This window comes from Aquarana catesbeiana, linkage group LG08, assembly GCF_042186555.1.
Source record: "Aquarana catesbeiana isolate 2022-GZ linkage group LG08, ASM4218655v1, whole genome shotgun sequence".
Lineage (NCBI taxonomy): Eukaryota > Metazoa > Chordata > Amphibia > Anura > Ranidae > Aquarana > Aquarana catesbeiana.
The window spans coordinates 8002242-8025095 of NC_133331.1; the positions used below are offsets into that span (position 1 = coordinate 8002242).

The window sequence follows — 22854 nt, forward strand, 5'->3', positions numbered from 1 at the left end:
TTTTTTTATATGCTGAAAATATAGTCAGAGAACTTTTGATTTTGCCCGGCACAGAACTAATTGACATGCAGTTTCGATGGGCAAACAGATATGCAACTTATGGTTTAAATACACAACTATGTATGCCAGTGTTATTCTTTTTTTTTTTTTTAAATTGTGTGAAAGGGGAAAATACCACATTATGGCCACAAGATGGAGTTGAGTGTACTATGAAATAAGTACATGCTCCCTCTAGTGGCCAATATGTATTTTCCCCATTCACAGATGATGGAACTGAGTACTATAGGAAATAAGTGCATGCTCTTCAGCTCCATCTAGTGGCCAATGTGTGGTATTTTCCCTATTCACAGATAATGGAACTGAATATCATAGGAAATAAGTACAAGCTCTTCAGCTCCATCTAGTGGTCATAATGTGGTATGTTCCCTATTCACAGATAATAAGCTGAATATCATAGGAAATAAGTACAAGCTCCTCAGCTCTATCTAGTAGCCAGTATATGGTACTGTCCCCATTCACAGATAATGGAACTGAGTACCATAGAAAAAAAAGATATACTTCTCAGCTCCATCTAGTGGCCAATATGTGGCATTTTCCCCATTCACAGATAAGGGAGCTGAGTATCATAAGAAATAAGTACATACTCCTCAGCTCCATCTAGTGGCCATTATGTGGTATTGTCCCCATTCACAGATGATGGAGCTGAGTATCATAGGAAATAAGTATATGCTTCCCAGCACCATCTAGTGGCCAATATGTGGTATTGTCCCTATTCACAGATAATGGAGCCGAGTATTATCAAAAATAAGTACAAGCTCCTCAGCGCCATCTAGTGGCCAATATGTGGTATTTTCCCCATTCACAGATAATTGAGCTGAGTATCATAAGAAATAAGTACAAGCTCCTCGGCTCCATCTAGTGGCCAATATGGGGTATTGTCCCCATTCACAGATGATGGAGCTGAGTATCATAGGAAATAAGTATATGCTTCCCAGCACCATCTAGTGGCCAATATGTGGTATTGTCCCCATTCACAGATAATGGAGCTGAGTATCATAGGAAATAAGTATATGCTTCTCAGCGCCATCTAGTGGCCATAATGTGGTATTGTCCCCATTCACAGATAATGGATCTGAGTACCATAGGAAAAAAAGATATAGTTCTCAGCTCCATCTAGTGGCCAATATGTGGTATTTTCCCCATTCACAGATAATTAAGCTGAGTATCATAGGAAATAAGTACATGCTCATTAGCGCCATCTAGTGGCCAATATGTGGTATTGTCCCCATTCACAGATAATGGAGCTGAGTATCATAAGAAACAAGTACAAGCTACTCGGCTCCATCTAGTGGCCAATATGTGGTATTGTCCCCATTCACAGATGATGGAACTGAGTACCATAGGAAATAAGTACATGCGTCCCAGAACCATCTAGTGGCCAAAAATTGGTATTGTCTCCATCCACAGATGATGGGGTATCATAGGAAATAAGTACAAGATTCTCAGCTCCACCTAGTGTCCATAATGTAGTATTTTCCCTTTTGTCCAGTGATTATAAAAAAAATAAATAAATAAATAAAAAAAATCCTTACACCATTTTTACTATTCTAGATGTACGTACATTTCTGCATTTCCTAGAAAATAGGAATTGGCTACAAAATATTAGTGCCCAGTTTTCTTTAGATCTTTGCTGCAGGTGGGAAAAATGTTTATAGTATTCTTTTTTTTTTTTGTACCATCATCAATGAAATAAATACATTAAAAACAGAAAAATTACTAGTTTCCAGTGATTGGCAAAAAAAAAAATCCCTACGCCATTTTTACTTCTGTAGATGTATGGAAATTTCTGTATTTCTTAGAAAATGCAAATTGGTTACAAAATAATAGTGCTCAGTTTTATTCAGATCTTTGCTGTTTTCTTTTCTTTCTTTTTTTTTTTTTGGCGTTTTTGCAAAAAAAAAAAAAAAGATAAAAATAAATAAATAAATAGAAAAAGAAATTATATGTGTCCAGTGATTGGCAAAAAAAAAAAAAATCCCTACACCATTTTTACTTTCTCTAGATGTAAGGAAATTCCTGTATTTCTTAGAAAATGCAAATTGGTTACCTGACAAAAGGTGCTGATTGCGTGTTGTTTTTTTTTTCACTATAAAAGGAAGCGCAATTAAAACCTGCCAATATTTTGCATGTTCTGAATCGGATGTTAATTTAGAGCCTTTTCCCGTTCCGACAGGTGATTCAGGATCACATTCTGAGCGGGAATAAAAGAGATTTTTATTAAATTTTTTTGTTATTTTTACAACAAAGTAGAAGCCGCCTCTAGGAAAGCATTACAAGACGGCGGGGTCTTGCGCATTATTCTAACACAAGCCGCCCGAGTGGTGCTTTTAGAGCCGGCGTGCTCTCGTGCCGCACTTTTCATGAAGTGCGCGGCATTTCTCTTTCCATTTTTTTTTTTTGTAACCAGTCTTAATGGATCTGTGTGTGCAGCTGGGGTACAGATATGAATAGATGAGGACATGCTTGCTCTCTCTGAAGAAACTTCCATTTGTAAAGCTCTTACTAAGAGCATGGCCTGGCGGTAAGGCCGCTCTCTGGTGATGCCGCCACTTGTTAGGTTAACCAATCGAGACACACCGGGCTTGTTAGTGTATATTATTACAGTGCACTGGACAGGAAATGTCTGCTTAGCTTACGTCCTCCTAATACGCCATATGCTTCTCTTGTTACGCCTACAGGGCAAGAACTGCGAGATCTCCCTGAATGCATGTTCCAGCAACCCGTGTGAAAATCAGGGTGTATGTCACCCCAAAGACAACGCCAGCGGATTCACGTGAGTATATCGGATGGTTTTTGGGATAAGATGTGACAATATGATTAATGCTTCCCATCCACATGTGCGGCAGGTTTGTAAACACCTTCTAAAAAAACATTGGTTTAGAGATGGTGGATCGGTTTAGAGATAATGGAGCAGTTTAGAGATGGTGGATCACTTTAGAGATAATGGAGCAGTTTAGAGATGGTGAATCGGTTTAGAGATGGTGGATCGGTTTAGAGATGGTGGATCAGTTCAGAGATGGTGGGTCGGTTTAGAAATGGTGGATCGGTTTAGAGATGGTGGATCAGTTCAGAGATGGTGAATCAGTTTAGAGATAATGGAGCAGTTTAGAGATGGTGGATCACTTTAGAGATAATGGAGCAGTTTAGAGATGGTGAATCGGTTTAGAGATGGTGGATCGGTTTAGAGATGGTGGATCAGTTCAGAGATGGTGGGTCGGTTTAGAAATGGTGGATCGGTTTAGAGATGGTGGATCAGTTCAGAGATGGTGAATCAGTTTAGAGATAATGGAGCAGTTTAGAGATGGTGGATCAGTTTAGAGATGGTGGAGCAGTCTAGTGGTGGTGGATTGGTTTAGAGATGGTGGATCAGTTGAGAGTGGATCAGTTTAGAGATGGTGAATCGGTTTAGAGATGGTGGATCAGTTTAGAGATGGTGGATCAATTTAGAGACGAAGGATCAGTTCAGAGACAATGGATCAGTTTAGAGATGGTGGATCGGTTTAGAGATGGTGGATCGGTTCAGAGATGGTGGATCGGTTCAGAGATGGTGAATCAGTTTAGAGGTGGCGGATCAGTTTAGAGATGATGGATCGGTTTAGGGATGGTGAATTCGTTTAGAAATGGTGAATCAGTTTAGAGATGGTGGATTGGTTTAGAGATTGTGGATTGGTTCAGAGATGGCATTCAGGAGGTGATATGATGTCTTCAGAACACCTGACTTTTTAAATTGAAATCCCACCAGACCATGCTTTAGACACAGTTGCAACATTGTGCAAACAAAATGAACAACCTCCTGTGCCCAAGATGGGTGTACATGCAATGATAAACCTTAGACCTTCAACAGCTTGAAACCTGGCAAAATGTTGACACCCCCTAAGGATTAGGGAAGTCTAAAAGAGGGTAGGTCCCCTCTGGAGTATAGGTCCCCTCTTCCTCAGAGCCAAATGATTTAGCTCTGAGGAAGAGGGGATCTACCTTCGAAACACGTCATCCATTTTGAAGTGTTTCGCTCATGTTGGGATTGTCGCAGTGGACCAGACAATGCGGAACACTGTAGTGAACTTAATATCATATGCTGTTTGTAAGTATATATTTGTTTTATTTCTTCAAAAAAAGGATTTATAAAGGTAACGACCAAGGCTGGTGCGCCCTCTGTTTCTATTTTTCCACAATTGCAACGTTGTTGAGACATGGTCCCATTACTTGAATAGGACGCAGTTGGCAAGCAGCACCGCCTATCCACTGCAACATGCTGTGTAAAATTTTCCTTGCAGCCGCAAGATACAAACATGTCCACTGGTCATTGCATGCTCCCTGAACACTGACCGAGCTGTCATTGACTGCTCTCGGTCTTAGCTTCTGATTGGGAACCAACAGAACAGGCTCAGGATCATGTGACCACTGTGAGAGCCAATCAAAACAATGACATAATAGAGAATCCATGGTGCCCTCTGGGCATGAAAGCCCACTTAAAGGGCTGCAGGAAGGCAAAATGGCTTCTCAACTATGAGACTGCTTTGATTGGCTCTCACAGTGGTCAAATGATCAGGAGCTCGTCTCGCTGGCTCCCAATCTGAAGCCTTGACCCAATATGATTGGTTAGTCTATCTTGTTGGCTCCGAATCAGAAGCCTTCTCAACCATAAGACTGCTTTGATTGGCTTGTCTCTCATAGTGGTCACATGATCGGGAGCCCGTCTTGCTGGTTCCCAATCGGAATCCTTGACCAAATCTGATTGGGAGCCTATCTGGCTGGCTCCCAATCAGAAGCCTTCTCAACCATAAGACTGCTTTGATTGTTCTCTCACAGTGGTCACACGATCGGGGGTCCATCTTGCTGTTCTTACTTACTGCACTCAGATGAGCGCCACTGTGTCTTTCTATCCTATTCTGCCAATTAGAAGCATTGACCCAGCCCATCTTGCTGGCTCTCAATCAGAAGCCTTCTCAACCATAACCGACTGGCTCTCACAGTGGTCACATGATCAGGAGCCTGTCTTGCTGGCTCCCAAGCAGTATCCTTGACCCAATCTGATTGGGAGACCATCTTGCTGGCTCCCAATCAGAAGCCTTCTCAACCATAAGACTGCTTTGATTGGCTCTCACAGTGGTCACATGTGTCGGGAGCCCATCTTGCTGGCTCCCAATTAAAAGCCTTCTTAACCATAAGACTGCTTTGATTGGCTCTCACAGTGGTCACATGACTGGGGCCTGTCTTGCTGGCTTTCAATCAGAAGCCTTGACTCAATCTGATTGGGAGCCCATCTTGCTGGCTCCCAATGTGAAGCCTTCTCAACCATAACCGACTGGCTCTCACAGTGGTCACATGATCAGGAGCCTGTCTTGCTGGCTCCCAAGCAGTATCCTTGACCCAATCTGATTGGGAGCCCATCTTGCTGGCTCCCAATCAGAAGCCTTCTCAACCATAAGACTGCTTTGATTGGCTCTCACAGTGGTCACATATGTCGGGAGCCCATCTTGTTGGCTCCCAATTAAAAGCCTTCTAAACTATAAGACTGCTTTGATTGGCTCTCACAGTGGTCACATGATCGAGACCCCATCTTGCTGGTTCCCAATCAGAAGCCTTCTCAACCATAAGACTGCTTTGATTGGCTCTCACAGTGGTCACATGATCGAGACCCCATCTTGCTGGTTCCCAATCAAAAGCCTTCTCAACCTTAAGACTGCTTAGATTGGCTCTCACAGTGGTCACATGTGTCAGGAGCTCATCTTGCTGGTTCCCAATCAGAAGCCTTGGCCCAATCTGATTGGGAGCCCATCTTGCTGGCTCCCAATCAGAAGCCTTCTCAACCATAAGACTGCTTTGATTGGCTCTCACAGTGGTCACATGTGTCTGGAGCCCGTCTTGCTGGCTCCCAATTTAAAGCCTTCTTAACCATAAGACTGCTTTGATTGGCTCTCACAGTGGTCACATGGTCGGGACCCCATCTTGCTGGTTCCCAATCAGAAGCCTTCTCAACCATAAGACTGCTTTGATTGGCTCTCACAGTGGTCACATGATCGAGACCACATCTAGCTGGTTCCCAATTAAAAGCCTTCTTAACCATAAGACTGCTTTGATTGGCTCTCACAGTGGTCACATGATTGGGTTACAAGGAGTATGATGACTCAAGTCATATTTCTCATTTTGCCATCAAATAGTGTAAACTGTCTTCTTCAACCCATCGTCTCAGAGCGGAGAAGTTTCATGTTTAGTATGATTTTTTTTCTTTAACTGCGGCGCTTTGTAGAACAGAAAGAACATTCTACCATTGTCAGAAGAATAGTTAGGTAGCCTGCGCTCGGCATAAAGCCGCGTGGAAGTGAAAGCGTTTCTTCTCTTCTTGTGGTAAGTTTGTGTAGAGAAGAAAGACGAAGGTTCTCGTCCTCTGGAAGGAAGCGCGGTGTACATTAGATAATGAGAGCGCCACTTTTGTTATGTTTGCAGATATTATTGTCAAGGATTTTGTCTGCAGGTGCATTTAAAATAGATTCGCTCCGGCTTCAGGGCTTTGCAGAACGTCTTCTCTGGAGTTTCTATGGAAACATTTAAAGTTAGTTTCCAGTTTAAGCACCTCTAAAAATGGCAGCGTAATTTGCAAACAGCTTGTGACAACATAAACCTCCCCTGCTTTCCACTTCATGATAGGAAAGCTGTTTATCTGTGGACTAGTGCTGGACATTCCAAAGAAGCAATGGGGTGGATTTACTAAAGAAAAATAGGCTGTGCACTCTGCAAGTGCAGTTACTCCAGAGCTTAGTAAATGAGGTAAAGCCTCACTCTGCAAAGAATAATACCCAATCACGTGCATGGAAAATAAAAAAAACAGCATTTTTTGCTTGAACATGATTGGATGATGGAAGTCAGCAGAGCTTCCCCTCATTTACTAAGCTCTGGAGCAACTGCACATTTTATTTGCCTTTAGTAAATCACCCCAATGTGTCTGGAAGCCTTGTTTATCTGTGTACACATCACCTATAGTGCTGGACTTTCTAAAGTCTAAAACTGGTGGCCCTCCAGCTGTTGTGAAACTACAAGTCCCATCATGCCTCTGCCTGTAGGAGTCGTGCTTGTAACTGTCAGCCTTGCAATGCCTCATGGGACTTGTAGTTTCAAAACAGCTGGAGAGTCACCAGTTTGAGACCCCTGTCTAAAGAAACAAAGGGTTGATTATCAGTGCAGTCCCAACAGTGCCCACCAGTGCTGCACAATCAGTGCCCATCAGTGTCTCCTCATCAGTGTCACCTATCAGTTCTGCCTATCAGTGCCCATCAGTGCCGCCTACCATTGCCTATCAGTGCTCATCAGTGCCACTTATCAGTGCCACCTATCAGATCTCATCAATACCGCCTATCAGTGCCCATCAGTGCCGCCTATTAGCAGGGCTGCTGATAAGGCAGTACAGCCAGCCCTCCTGTACTGGGCCCAGGCCAGTTCAAAAAAGGGGGCCCGGGGAACTGTTGGGCAGGAGGTCCGGCTGTACTGTCCTACTGCAGACACCGATCCTCTTCATCCTCCTCCCACAGCGCTGCCAGCTTCTCCTCTGCTCCCTCCTTCCCTCAGGGATCAGTTCTGCGTGCCCCCATCCTCTTGCTTTCCGGGGCCTCCTTGTGCGCCTCTTTACCCTGCAACATTGCTGGCATCTCTCTTCCCCTCTCCCTTGGGCAGCTGCTGCAGGTACACAGAGCAGGTGTAGAGGCTGGCAAAATATCTTTTGTATTTTGTGGGGAGGGAGGGAGTGGTGCCCTATCAGGTAAGAAGTATGGGGCCCCCGTGCTTTCAAACAGCAGCCCTGCCTATCAGTGCCCATCAGTGCCACCTAGCAGTGCCTCCTATCAGAGCCCATCAGTGCAGCCTCATCAGTGCCCATCAGTGCCGCCTATCAGTGCCCACCAGAGCAGCCTCATCAGTGCAACTTATCAGTGCCCATCGGTGCAGCCTCATCAGTGCAAATTATCAGTGCCCATCAGTGCAGCATCAGTTCCCATCAGTGCCGCCTATCAATGCCCATCAGTGCAGCCTCATTAGTGCAGCCTATCAGTGCCCATCAGTGCAGCCTCTTCAGTGCCCATCAGTGCCACCTACCAGTGCCTCCTATCAGAGCCCATCAGTGCCGCCTATCAGTGCCCATCAGTACCACCTATTAGTGCCCATCAGTACTGCCTATCAGTGCCCACCAGTGCAGCCTCATCAGTGCCCATCAGTGCAGCCTCATCAGTGCAAATTATCAGTGCCCATCAGTGCAGCCTCATCAGTTCCCATCAGTGCCGCCCATCAGTGCCCATCAGTGCAGCCTCATTAGTGCAGCCTATTAGTGCCCATCAGTGACGCCTATCAGTGCCCATCAGTGCAGCCTCTTCAGTGCCCATCAGTGCCGCCTATCAGTGCCCATCAGTGCAGCCTCATCAGAGCCCATCAGTGCCGCCTCTCAGTGCCCATCAGTGAAGGAGAAAAATTACCTGTTTGCAAAATTTTATAGCAAACTATGAAAAAATTTTAGTTTTTTGTTTTTCAAAATTGTCAGTCTTTTTTCGTTTGTTTAGCAAAAAATAAATACCCCAGTGGTGATTAAATACCACCTAAAGAAAGCTCTATTTGTGCGATAAACAATGATATAAATTTCATATGAGTACAGTGTTACATGACCGCGCAATTGTCATTCCAAATTCCGAAAGCTGAATATTGGCGCCTGGGAAGGAAGGGGGGTGAAAGTGCCCGGTAGGCAAGTGGTTAAAGATTTAAAAAAAAAAGAGGGGGGCGCACCAGAATGCATAAAAAAACATCACATTGCAAGATTGCATCACAAATACGCAAGCAGAAATGCATCCGGAACGCAGAACCGGTGATGTGAACTGACCCTGAGTGTTACTGTAAGGAAATACTTGGTAGATACATTTTAACACAATGTTATAATAATAAAAAAAGAAAGAAAGAAAAAAAGTAGTGACTATGTTGCAGATCTGAGATTACAGTGAAATAAATGAACAAAGACAAGGCCAGATAAAACACAGATGTACTTGTTTGACCCTTTAAGAGAAATGAACTGAAATAACCAGCAGATCAGGGTAACCGTATCAAAATTCTAACGCTTAATTGCTTTTAGTACAATTTCTTTTTCTTCGCTGTCTTTTCTTTTTTTTTTTTTCTGTTACATTAAGTCAATTTAAACCACACAATGGTTGCTTTTCTTACTGCTCAGGATGATTATCCAAACTGTTTTTAGAATTCTATATAGCCCTCCAATTAACCTGTTCTGTACATTATGTTGCCATCTGTTACCTTCTCTTCCACGCAGACAAAAAAAAAAAAAAAAAAAAATGATGAGCGCTAATAAAAGGACTGTCAGCGTCTTCACATATTTACATTCTAAATTGTATTTTTTTTTTTTTTTTTACATCTATCTATAGTGCCTCAGATTCTGCTATAATTACTGTGATTTGCTTTTAACTTTGCATGCATCTAAACTGACAGCATCTCCCATCACCCAAGCAGCACTCTAAGTCCAGGCATTCCACATACGGGGACCCACTTTTCACTTAGTCGCCGCGTTTCACCAATCCCTGCAAGATAATTAGTTGCCGAAAATAAATCTTAGTCGAGGAGAGTAAAGAGACCAGGAGGATTGGGTTGTTTGAAAATGATGTTGAATCAAGAGGCAGAAATGACCAGACCTGCTTTTAAGAGCCTAAAATTACCAGATGTAAAATAAAAAATAAATAAATAAAATACTTAATGGCCTCTCGTTCTGTTGCCTTGGTAACCAAGCATCTTTACAATAGGCCTATATTTTCCTTTGGGGTTTGCAAAGCCATTCAATCAAGCCATTTACTCTTCACAGCTTTCAACCTGCTCACAAATCTTTCCAACCTGTTTTATTTTTTATTTTTTTTATTATTTTTTTTTTTTATTTTTCCTTTATTTTGGGGAATTTACAGAGAATAGAATCCATTTCAAATTTTTTTAAAAAAGGAGACCGTTTGCGGACAACTGCTTTATTAAAAAGAGCAAAAAGCAAAGATCAACCTATATAGAAAAAAAAAAATAAAAAGAAAGGAAAGAATGCGGAGAGAAGATGCGAGACCGAAACAATGTTTCCAACATCGTCTCTTATGACAATAGGCAACTCATTGTCGTTGAGCATTGTTCCCTCACATACAAAGTAACGACACCTTTTAGGCTGGAAAGATTAACCTTCCACGAGCTGAAGGATCTTTAGACACGTTAATCTACGACTTACCTCAATTTCTTTAGAAAGAAAAAACAAATAAGAAAAAAGGAGGTTAAGAATCCACCTGAGCTCTATTCAGTTCTGGTGGAAAGTGAATACACGGCCGTGCTACGTGATAATATTCAAAGCATGGTTCAACTCAGATGTTGCAGAGACAAGAGAATGTATGTTCTCTACCAAAGTATAATAAAACCCTTCACTAGACCCACTCAGGTGCGTCGCTTCTTCGCTCATGGGCTTGAACTCAATGGTGGAGCCTATAATGGAAATATCGGTACAATAGGTCATTCACATTAACAGAACAGAATTCCTATGAGTTCTATCAACTTGAACAATGGACTCTTCACAGTTAAGTGGAGCCCACCTGTACCCAACAGAAAAATGATTAAACCTGTCCTGGCGGCGTAGACCAGAACAGCAATATGGCTTTGATGTTTCCTAAGCTTGGTTGTAAGTGGCCACTACCAGAAAGCAGTGACTTATCTGCAGCAACTAGTCCTGTGTGACATCCTGTACTGAGGGAGAATGTGGCCAAGTTAGTGGAGGACTAGATATCTCTGTGTTAATGGAAGCAGTCTTAGAGGGCTTGAGGTGTGGGGGGAATTACTTTTGGGGGACCTGATGTGTGGGAGTTGAAGTACTCTTAGTTGGAGGGCCTAATGTGCATGAGTGAAAAAACGCCTGGAAGGCCTGATGTGTACGAGCGGAAGCACTCTTGGTGGGTCTAATGTGTGGAAGAACCTCTAGGTGGGTCTAATGTGTATGAGTGGAAGAACCTCACGGAGGACCCAATGTATATAAGAGCAAGAATTAATGGAGGACCTAATTGTATGAGTGGAAGAACTTATGGAGAACCAGATGTGTATGAGTAGAAGAGCTTATGGAAAACCCAATGTTTATGAGAGGAAGCACACTTGGAGAACCCAATGTGTACGACAGGAAGCATTCTTGGAGGACCCGATGTGTATGAGTGGAAGAATTTATGGAGAGCCCAATGTGTATGAGTGGAAGAACTTTTGGATAACCCAATATGTATGAGAGGAAGCACTCTTGGAGGACCCAAAGTGTATGAGTGGAAGAACTTATGGCGAACCCAGTGTGTGTGAGAGGAAGCACTCTTGGAGAACCTGATGTGTATTAATGGAAGCACTACTGGAGAATCTGATTCGTATGAGTGGAAACACTCTTGCAGGACCCAGTGTGTATGAGTGGAAGCATTCTTGGAGGATCTGATGTGTATGAGCGGAAGTACTCTTAGAAGACCCGATGTGTATGAGTGGAAGCACCCTTGGCAGGGCTGATGTGTACGGAGGCAATCTTGTAGAACCACAACCTAATGTGTATAGTGGAAGCATTCTTTGAGGACTTGATGTGTATTAATGAAAGCACTATTGGATGATGTCATTTGTATGAGTGGAAGCACTCTTGGAGGATTTGATGTTTATGAGTAGAAGCGCTATTGGAGGACCTGAAGTGAGGTAGTGGAAACAAACTTGGAAGCTGTTTAATTCCACCCTGAGGAGAGCCCCATAAGTGCAAATTTCTACTTTTCCCTTGTGGGAGGAATTAGGCGCATTATGTTTGAGCTAAGCACTTGGGTTGGGAGCACTGGAATTGGATTATTTCCTTTGACATAAAAGTTTTGCAATAATTGCTTGAGTACTTTTTGGGAACTCGCGCTGGGGTATTTATGACTACTTTAAGACCCAATATATACATCTGAATAAATTAATAACTTCATACATGCCCTACATGGTCATCTTTTTTGGGATCTCCTAGCACCCTTACCTCTTTGTGTGTCATTCCTTTCCAGGATAGTGAGCTCTAATATGAATGAATTTGGACACAAACCCAGGTGTCTACCCAGAATCACACAGTGGGCATATCTTTTCTTCTTATGATGTCCTGGGGTCCAACCACATAGAGGACAATGATGGGTTGCACACAGGCAGTATCAGTGATATGGGCTCAAACCTATTTTTATTATTTTAAGCAGTAGAAGCACTTTCCAGATACTCTTGATAATCATATACTGGCTCACACAATGATACAATAATACATTTGGGTAGAAGCAAGACATTGACCAAGCACAGAAGGAAGGGGTAGATTGATGACAAGTCAAGCCCAACTTCAATGTATTTAATATAACATTTGCATAATTGTAATATATGCATATACTTATCTCCTTGGGTTCTTCTAAACTTCTGATTAGTGGGAGGAATAGTGCCCCATCATTGGTATCAGTGGGAGGAATAGTGCCCCATCATTGGTGTCAGTGGGAGGAATAGTGCCCCATCATTGGTATCAGTGGGAGGAATAGTGCCCCATCATTGGTATCAGTGAGAGGAATAGTGTCCCATCATTGGTATCAGTGGGAGAAATAGTGCCCCATCATTGGTATCAGTGGGAGGAATAGTGCCCCATCATTGGTATCAGTGAGAGGAATAGTGTCCCATCATTGGTATCAGTGGGAGAAATAGTGCCCCATCATTGGTATCAGTGGGAGAAATAGTGCCCCATCATTGGTATCAGTGGGAGGAATAGTGTCTCATCATTGATATTATATATCATTGGATATATATATATATATATATATATATATACATATATATATATATATTCTACTAGCTGATGGTAGTCAGTATATGAAAAAACTGCATTTCTTCTCTTCCTTCTCTTCTCATTAGATACATTAGTATGTAAAGGAAAGACACGTTGTATTTCTCTGTGTTTTTATCTCCCCGTATCTCTGCAGTCGGTGTATACGGAATGTAAATCTCTATCTTGTATAATGCGATGAGGGAAAGTAAACTGTGTTCTGGGATTGATATTTTGTTGCCTGTTCTATATTTGTCCCTGTATACCACATAACTATGAAATGCACTCGTATGAATGCGGAAATGTTGGTAAATTCACCGTTCTGAATGAATTTTCATACTTAATGGAAACATAAAAGTGTATAAGTAAGTAGACGAGGTTTGTAGCCGAGGATGGAACTCCAGCAATACTATCGCGGTATTGGACCCTCGGGGGGGTTCGGTGTTCTGTGTAACACATCGAGTGCAATAAAATAAACATTCCCCAGTAATCGATTGTTCTAATTCTTACCCCGACACTTGCAGTTTATATCATTGAAGGAGAAGTACGGGGGAAAGTTGGTTTGGTGGTACTTCTCCCCTGGATCTCAGCATTGTAGATCGTTCTGCACTCCTGTGACCCCTGTCCAGCTGACAGCGAGGCTGAAGCCCGCTGTCAGGTGATATCTCAGAGCCTCTCCAGGCTCGGGCAAGATCCTGACCGTATGATCGAGATCCGCTCAGCCTCTGAGCAAGCCGCTGAGAGCCTGAGCCGGCCGCTCTTGCGCTCTCCACAGCCCACCACTCCAGTAAGCGGGGGAGGGGGCAGAGCAGACAGCGGTGACTGACAGTCCCCAGATTTCTGCTCAGGGAGTCCTGAGAACCGAGTGATCTGCTGTGTTCGATCACCTCTGAGCGAGCCGCTGAGAGCCTGAGCCGGACGGTCCCACCCCCTCTACAGCCCACCACTGCAGTGAGGGGGGGGGGGCAGAGCAGACAGCGGTGACTGACAGCTCTCTGCTCAGGTAGATCTGAGAACCAAGTGACCTGCTGTGTTCGATCGCTCGGTTCTCAGTGATAGAGCCGGCGGGGGGTGGGGTGGGTTGGAGACAGATGCAGCATCCAGCTAGGTAAGTATGATTGGAAAAAAATCCCATACTTCCCTTTAAATGGTGCTGGTTCCTGCCCTTTTAGTGCTGAAGCCCGCTGTCGGCTGAGGTCACAGAGCCGGTCCAGGCTGGGGAAAGATTGCAATCATATGGTTCGGGATCCGCCCACATGCCTGGACCGCCACCCGGCGGTCCGCTGAGAGGCTGAGCCAGATGCTCCCGCCCCCTCCACCGCCCAGCGCCCCAGTGAGGAGGGGAGGGGGCAGAACTGACAGTCACCAGCTCTCTGCTCAGGGAGTCCTGAGAACCGAGTGATCAGTGGTGTTCGATCGCTCAGTTCTCAGTGTTAGAGCCGGCGGGGGGGGGGGACAGATGCAGAATCCGGCTAGGTAAGTATGATTGGGGGGGGGGCAGTAAATCCCATACTTCTCTTTTAAGAGAATTTGCCAGACTACATTCTTACCCTTTTAGTGACACTTCCCTGAACAGGAATAAGTGATTGTAAGGGATCGTTTTTTATTTTTTTTTTTTAAATAACAAACATATCATAGCTACCTCCATTGTGCGGCTCGTTTTTACACAGAGTGGCCCCTGAAACCTCGTCTTTGGGGGTCCCCCGGCGGCTCTCGCGGCTCCTCCCCACATCAGATAACCCCCTAGGAGAAGCGCTGTCCTGAGGAGTTTTACCTTGCGGGCGCGCTCCTCAGTCCATAGCCGCCGAATGTATGACTCGGCCCCGCCCCCCGCATCATTGGATTTGATTGCCAGCAGCGCGAGCCAATGGCTGCGCTGCTATCAATCTATCCAATCAAGAGCCGAGAACCCCGGGCAGAGAGACAGCGCGTCCCCGCCGGGTCAAGCTCCAGGGCTCAGGTAAGTAAAACGGGGGAGGGGCCGGGGGGGGGCGGTCACTGCCAGGTGAAGTTTTACAGCCCCTTTAACATTGGACGGTGCAGTCTGGAGCCAGTCTGTTAGCTTGGGGAAAGAGGCGGGAGGGAAGTGCCTTGCCATTCCTAGGCTGTGGGGCTGTGTGTTTCTATTGATGCGCACAGTGTAGGGAGACAACGCTAGTCCATGCATGCAAGGGTGGCTCCATAGAATGCTGTAAGGGAAAAAGGAGCCTGTGTTCCAGTTTAACCTGGTGCCATGACCTCTGCCCGTCGTGGCACCAGCCTGAACTGGAACATAGGCGAGGATTGAAAGACAACAAAGCTGCATACTCAGCAAGTGATTAAATCAGCTGCTGAAAGTGCTTGAAAACACTGAGTAATATCACTTTAAGGCCCCCCCCCGTCTCTCTACTCATGGTCTCAAAGTCCGCCCATATACACTATGTTACCAAAAGTATTGGGACGCCTGCCTTTACACGCACATGAACTTTAATGGAATCCCAGTCTTAGTCCATCTGAGTTGAGGGGTTTGGGGGGGGGCTGATTATTTTAAAGAGTTGGGGTTTGGGGGGGTTGAGGGGTTGGGGGGGATTATTTTAAAGAGTTGGGGTTGGGGGGGGATTATTTTAAAGAGTTGGGGATTGGGGGGGTTGAGGGGTTGGGGGGGGGGTTATTTTAAAGAGTTGGGGTTGAGGGGGATTATTTTAAAGAGTTGGGGTTTGGGGGGGTTGAGGGGTTGGGGGGGGGGATTATTTTAAAGAGTTGGGGTTGGGGGGGGGATTATTTTAAAGAGTTGGGGTTTGGGGGGGTTGAGGGGTTGGGGGGGTTATTTTAAAGAGTTGGGGTTGAGGGGGGGGTTATTTTAAAGAGTTGGGGTTGGGGGATATTATTTTAAAGAGTTGGGTTTTGGGGGGGTTGAGGGGTTGGGGGGGGTTATTTTAAAGAGTTGGGGTTGAGGGGGGGGTTATTTTAAAGAGTTGGGGCGGGGATTATTTTAAAGAGTTGGGGTTGAGGAGGGGGTTATTTTAAAGAGTTGGGGTTTGGGGGGGTTGAGGGGTTGGGGGGGATTATTTTAAAGAGTTGGGGTTGAGGGGGGGGGTTATTTTAAAGAGTTGGGGTTTGGGGGGGTTGAGGGGTTGGGGGGGGATTATTTTAAAGAGTTGGGGTTGAGGGGGGGATTATTTTAAAGAGTTGAGGTTGAGGGGGGGGGTTATTTTAAAGAGTTGGGGTTGGGGGGGGATTATTTTAAAGAGTTGGGGTTGAGGGGGGGATTATTTTAAAGAGTTGGGGTTGAGGGGGGGGTTATTTTAAAGAGTTGGGGTTGGGGGGGATTATTTTAAAGAGTTGGGTTTTGGGGGGGTTGAGGGGTTGGGGGGGGTTATTTTAAAGAGTTGGGGTTGAGGGGGGGGTTATTTTAAAGAGTTGGGGCGGGGATTATTTTAAAGAGTTGGGGTTGAGGAGGGGGATTATTTTAAAGAGTTGGGGTTTGGGGGGGTTGAGGGGTTGGGGGGGGATTATTTTAAAGAGTTGGGGTTGAGGGGGGGATTATTTTAAAGAGTTGAGGTTGAGGGGGGGGGTTATTTTAAAGAGTTGGGGTTGGGGGGGGATTATTTTAAAGAGTTGGGGTTGGGGGGGGATTATTTTAAAGAGTTGGGGTTGAGGGGGGGGATTATTTTAAAGAGTTGGGGTTGAGGGGGGGGATTATTTTAAAGAGTTGGGGTTTGGGGGGGATTATTTTAAAGAGTTGGGGTTGGGGGGATTGAGGGGTTTGGGGGGGGGTGATTATTTTAAAGAGTTGGGGGGGTTGGGGGGGGTGATTATTTTCTACCCCCGCTGTATACTATATAAAATGCATTGAATTTCTTCAGCAGGATTTGCCAGATGCAATTTTTTTCTCGCATTGATTACTATGGAGTGTGACAGCCGACCGTCAGTAAATTCACGGACAGAACGCGGATTTTACAAAACTGTCCGTGAATTTACTGACAGTTGGCAGCCCCCCCCCCCCCCCCCCCGGTGATGGCGCCGGGCCCCATAGCGGGCACATGATCTGCTATGACTATAATCTCGCCTCTGATGTACAAAAAAAAAAAATAATAATTTCAAATTGAATTCTCTGGGATTTCTATGAACCGGCTTCACCCCCCCAATTGCCCTTCTATGGTGTAACCTGACAATCGTCTTTTCCACCCAATCAGATGCTCCTGTCCCGATGGGTTTGAGGGCCCCACGTGTGCGGCGAACAGAGATGAATGCAAATCCAGCGACTGTTATAACGGCGGCACCTGTGTGGACGGAATCAACACCTACACCTGTCTGTGTACAGCACAATTCACAGGTAATGTCATGTACAGATTTATTTGTCTTATCGATCTGCCCCATTCTGTATGGAATTACTTGGCCACCAGCGCCATCTAGTGGTCATAATGCTGTATTTTCCTGATTTACTCTATTCTTTATGAATGAATAACACTCGACCTTGGAGAGAAAATAGCGTAAGTCCTGGGACCGGACCTCCTACCCCCCCCCCCCGCCTCCAAGAACCACGGGTGGGGTGACAGCAGGGTCTGAGAAACATGGAAGGGAGTGATTGAAAGTGATCAGGAGGCTGTACAGCCATCCGATCGCTTCCACCTGACAGCCAACAGTTGGCTCGTCGGCTGCTGAATTATGACCTATATTGGTGGCAACGAAAGGGTTAAAATTGTTGATTTATTTTTTTTAAACACTTGGTGCCTTAGGACCCGTGTTAGTGGGCTTTCCTGCTTGTTCAGACCGGAGCTGCTTCTCTCTCTATACAAAGGCAAAAGTCAAATGTTCATTACGCTATTTTCTCTCCAGGTCGAGTGTTGTTCATTCATAAAGAATAGAGTGAATCAGGAAAATACCGCATTTTGACGACTAGATGGCGCTGATGGCTAGTGGCCATGTAATTCCATACAGAATAGAGTAAATGCGGAAAATACGGCATTATGACCACTAGATGGAGCTGATGGCTAGTGGCTGTGTAATTGCTTAGATGACCTCTCAGACAAACCGTCCAGACAGCTTCACTCCCTATATAATCAAAGGCAAAAAAATCAAATGTTCATGAGGCTATTTTCTCTCCAGGTCGAGTGTTATTCATTCATGCGGAATAGAGTAAATGAGCAAAATACCACATTACGGCCACTAGATGGCGCTGATGGTTATTGGCCATATAATTCCATACAGAATGGAGTAAATGCGCAAAATACTGCATTATGACCACTAGATGGAGCTGCTGGTTAGCAGCTGTGCAATTGTTTAGATAAACCTACAGCCTCCTTCTCTCCCTATACAATCAGAGACAAAAGTCAATTGTTCATTAAGCTATTTTCTCTAATCAAAGGCAAAAAAATGGAATGTTCATGAGGCTACTTTCTCTCCAGGTCGAGTGTTATTCATTCAGACAGAATAGAGTAAATGAGCAAAATACCACATTATGGCCACTAGATGGAGCTGATGGCTAGTGGCTGTGTAATTGCATAGATGACCTCTCAGACAAACCCTCCAGCCAGCTTCACTCCTTATATAATCAAAGGCAAAAAAATTGAATGTTCATGAGGCTATTTTCTCTCCAGGTCGAGTATTATTCATTCTTGCGGAATAGCGTAAATGCACAAAATACCGCATTATGACCACTAGATGGAGCTGATGGTTAGCAGCTGTGCAATTGCTTAGATAAACCTACAGCCTGCTTCTCTCTCTTTACAATCAGAGACAAAAGTCAATTTGTTCATTAAACTATTTTCTCTCCAGGTCGAATGTTATTCATTGAGACAGAATAGAGTAAATGGGCAAAAGACCACATTAGGGCCACTAGATGGAGCTGATGGCTAGTGGCTGTGTAATTGCTTAGATGACCTCTCAGACAAACCCTCCAGACAGCTTCACTCTCTATACAATCAAAGGCAAAAATCGAAAGTTTCATGAGGCTATTTTCTCTCCAGGTCGAGCGTTATTCATTCATTCAAAAAAAAAAAATATAAAAAAAAATAAATAAAAAATTATCCCTTCGTTTGTAGATGCTATAACTTTTGTGCAAACTAATCAAAAAAATAAATAAATAAATAAAAATTTAAAAAAAAAATTCCTTAGTTTGTAGACGTGCAAAACTTTTGCGCAAACCAATCAAAATTCACTTATTGGGATTTTTTTTTTACCAAAAATATGTAACAAAATACATATTTGCCTAAATTGATGAAGAAATTCGATTTTTTTTTACAAAGCGTTAAAGCAGAAAGTAAAAAATATATTTTTTTTTTTTTCAAAATTGTCGGTATTTTTTTGTTTGTAGCGCAAAAAATATAAACCGCAGAGGTGATCAAATACCACCAAAAGAAATCTCTATTTGTGGGGAGAAAAAAAAGGTCAAAAATTGTATTTGGGTACAACGTCGCACGACCGCGCAATTGTCAGTTAAAGTAACGGAGTTGCTGTATCTCAAAAAACTGGCCTGGTGGTGAAGGGGGTAAATCTTCCGGAGGTCAAATGGTTAATCTTCAGGCCTTAAATGTCATGTTTTGTTGCCATTATTTCTACTTGTTGTCCAGGAGCCCGAAAAAAGAGTTGCAGAGGTGTAGAATTTATTTTTATCTGCATTTTTAATGTTAAAAAGCAAAAAAAAAATTAGAGTTCTCGCTCACTCGTCTGCTTTTTTTTTTTTTTTCCATTCTCTCTAATGACAGGCGAATACTGTGAACAGTTGGTGGACTTTTGTTCTGTGGAGCTCAATCCTTGTCATCCCAATTCCAAATGCGTTGCAACTGCAGAGGGTCCAAAGTAAGTGCACCATTTTTTATATGTTTTTTGCAGTAAATGCCTAGTAAGGAAGGGCCCTCCCCTCTGTAGTCTTATATTTTTCCATTAATGAGCACCAAGAACTCATTGGCCTTGACTTTTAACCAAACGGTTAACTTCCAGGCCACCAGCTGCCAGCCTTCTATTAGGATGAAGTAGAAAACAATGATGGTGTCACGGTTAGAGGTCAGGCTCAGAGGCAAGTAGCTACAGCCGTAGAGAGACTCCCACCAACCAACAGGATAAGCACCAAAGCAGATCACCCTGGTGGATGACGCGGGCTCAACCCAGGTGGAGGGGTCTAAGCACTAACACCAGAGCTCCTGATGGTGGAGATGGGTTTTGTTGCGTGTTAGTACCTGGTCGTGGTTCTCAGGATCACCCCACCAGAAGGTTAGCAAGTCGGGAGCCCAGTAGCTGATATAGCAGGTAGGGATCAAGCAGAAGCGCAGTCCGTAAGTAGGAGAAAGGTTGGTAACAAGGGGTTGCAGGTCGGGGTCAAGCAAAAGCAGCTTCGAGGAACAAACCTAAGCTTGGTAACAAGTGGTTGCAGGTTGGTATTAAGCAGAAGTGTAGTCAAAGAACAAGCCAAAGGTTGGTAACAAGTGGTTACAGGTTGGAATGAAGCAGAAGCGTAGTCAAGGAACAAGCCAAAGGTCGGTAACAAGTGGTTACAAGTTGGAATGAAGCAGAAGCGTAGTCAAGGAACAAGCCAAAGGTTGGTAACAAGTGGTTTCAGGTTGGTATGAAGCGGAAGCGTAGTCAAGGAACAAGCCAAAGGTTGGTAACAAGTGGTTACAGGTTGGAATGAAGCAGAAGCGTAGTCAAGGAAGAATCCAAAGGTTGGTAACAAGTGGTTTCAGGTTGGTATGAAGTGGAAGCGTAGTCAAAGAACAAGCCAAAGGTTGGTAACAAGTGGTTTCAGGTTGGTATGAAGTGGAAGCCTAGTCAAGGAACAAGCCAAAGGTTGATAACAAGTGGTTTCAGGTTGGTATGAAGTGGAAGCGTGGTCAAGGAACAAGCCAAAGGTTGGTAACAAGTGGTTACAGGTTGGAATGAAGCGGAAGCGTAGTCAAGGAACAAGCCAAGGTTGGTAATGAGGAATAGTGCAGATACAGACGACAGCAGGAGAGACAAGAATTAGGAAGCTCATGGGAGGAGTTCAAGGTGCACCAGAAACAAGGCACAAGGCAGGATTGCCTAAACGATTAGAAAGAGTGCTGTCCAGTATCTCAGGTGGCTTAGCAAGAAGAGCTACTGCCAGACACAGCAGTGGTCATAGGTTCAGATCCAAACATGTGACAATAGATAATCTAATATCTTTTATCCAAAGCTTAGGGAGAAAGAGATTAAAAAATTGGACAGTAGGTGAGCTCGTCCTATGATTTAGAAGTTCTCAGTGGGTTCACCAAGGTTTCCAAATGTTGGGAAGTGTGTCAGTCTATATACAATTTTATCAGTCTTTTCTAAGCCGTTGACGGTGAAGGAATGTATTTTTCCTTTTTAGTAGCACTTTCAAAGAAAAGCAGAACAACAGTATTGTCCATATGTGGGCTGAGCTAAACCTTCAGAAACATTGCCAAGGCTAAGGGGGCTTACATAGTAGCAAGTAGCTAATGGGAGTTAGTCATAAAACAATATTATACTTTTGGCATACCCAGGGAATGTCCCACATTCCATGATCCACATGCAAACTTGGAGGCCAGTGCTAGCAATGGGGGAAGGGAAGTGGGGTAGGGGAAGGACTAGCTGTGGAGATTATTTGTCAGGACCCGGGTCTGAACTTGCAACCTTTGCTGTGTCTGGTGATGTGTTTTGGCTGAGCAACCTGAGATGCTGGACAGCTTCCTGTCTGACCCATTGGACAGTCCTGCCTTTTGCCTTGTTTCTGGTGAACCTTGAACTCTTTGCTCCTCAAATGAACTTCCTATTTAAGCTTTTGCACTTCCTGTTTGCCAGATTATTGTGCTCTCTCCAGCCAATATCTCGCTCTTGTCTCTCCTGCTGCCGTCTGTATCTTTGCCACCAGTCATTACTGACCTTTGGCTTGTTCTTCAACTACGCTTCTGCTTAATTCTAACCTATGACCACCTGTTACTGACCTTTGGCTTGTTTAGGCTGGGTGAACTCAAAATGTGGAATCCATACCCAAGCTACAGCTTTTTGGGCAAGTTGGTTGCAAGACAGTGAGGATGCTAGAGAGATAGAGCCACCTAAGGTTTTTGCCAGCTGCTGACACATAATTCTCATACATCTTGGGGGGCGCAGTGTGGCATGTTCGCCCTGGGCTCTGCACTGCCTGCAGCCACTTGTTATTGACCTTTGGCTTGTTCCTTGACTGTACTTTCGCTTGATCCCAACCTGCAATCACTTGTTACCAAGCTTAGGCTTGTTCCTCGACTATGCTTCCGTTTGATCCCAACCTGCAACCACTTGTTACCAACCTTTGGCTTGTTCCTTGACTACGCTTTCGTTTCATTCCAACCTGTAACCACTTGTTACCAACCTTTGACTTGTTCCTTGACTATGCTTCCACTTCATACCAACCTGAAACCACTTGTTACCAACCTTTGACTTGTTCCTTGACTATGCTTCCGCTTCATTCCAACCTGAAACCACTTGTTACCAAGCTTAGGTTTGTTGCTCGACTATGCTTTTGCTTGACCCGAACCTGCAACCCCTTGTTACCAACCTTTACCAACCACTATAAATAAAAAGGAGATGGACTTTTGCTGCAGAGTAGTAGGGCCTGGGAAGGGGAAGTAAAAACGTGCTGTCCCAGGATCTTTGCATATGGTGACAGGGAGGTGTTTCCCCCGAAATACATTGGAATTACCTGAGACCTTTATTCAAGGAAAATCTCCATTTGACCTCTGAGAGTCATGAACGTTTGTACTGGGTGCTCCTCAATACCCATCCCAGAGTTTGTCATCTACTGAGCATTCTCTTTGAGGCTATCAAAGAGGCAGCAGCCCGATACTTAAACTAGGTCCATCTACACTGCACCTTCATTGCACCTTAGCCCCTTTGAAGGAGGACTGTCTTCTATGCTATATCCAACACTATCAAGACCTTGCTTCGATTAGTCCAGCGCTATCACACCTACACCGCAAGACCAAAATGATATCAATTTTTGGACAAGACCATCGTGTGTGGAGTAGATTTCCTAT

General features: G+C 44.3%; 1 protein-coding gene across 1 annotated transcript in view; it reads left to right on the plus strand.

Annotated features, from left to right (window-relative positions):
• The window catches only part of SLIT1 (slit guidance ligand 1), a gene marked incomplete at its 5' end in the record, with an annotated part of 182812 nt that overhangs the window by 129482 nt on the left and 30476 nt on the right, over positions 1 to 22854 (plus strand). Inside the window, 3 exons of the mRNA XM_073595360.1 lie at positions 2739 to 2833; positions 17062 to 17201; positions 19573 to 19666. Of these exons, the coding sequence (XP_073451461.1) occupies positions 2739 to 2833; positions 17062 to 17201; positions 19573 to 19666 (329 nt within the window). The remainder of the gene's footprint in view (positions 1 to 2738; positions 2834 to 17061; positions 17202 to 19572; positions 19667 to 22854) is intronic.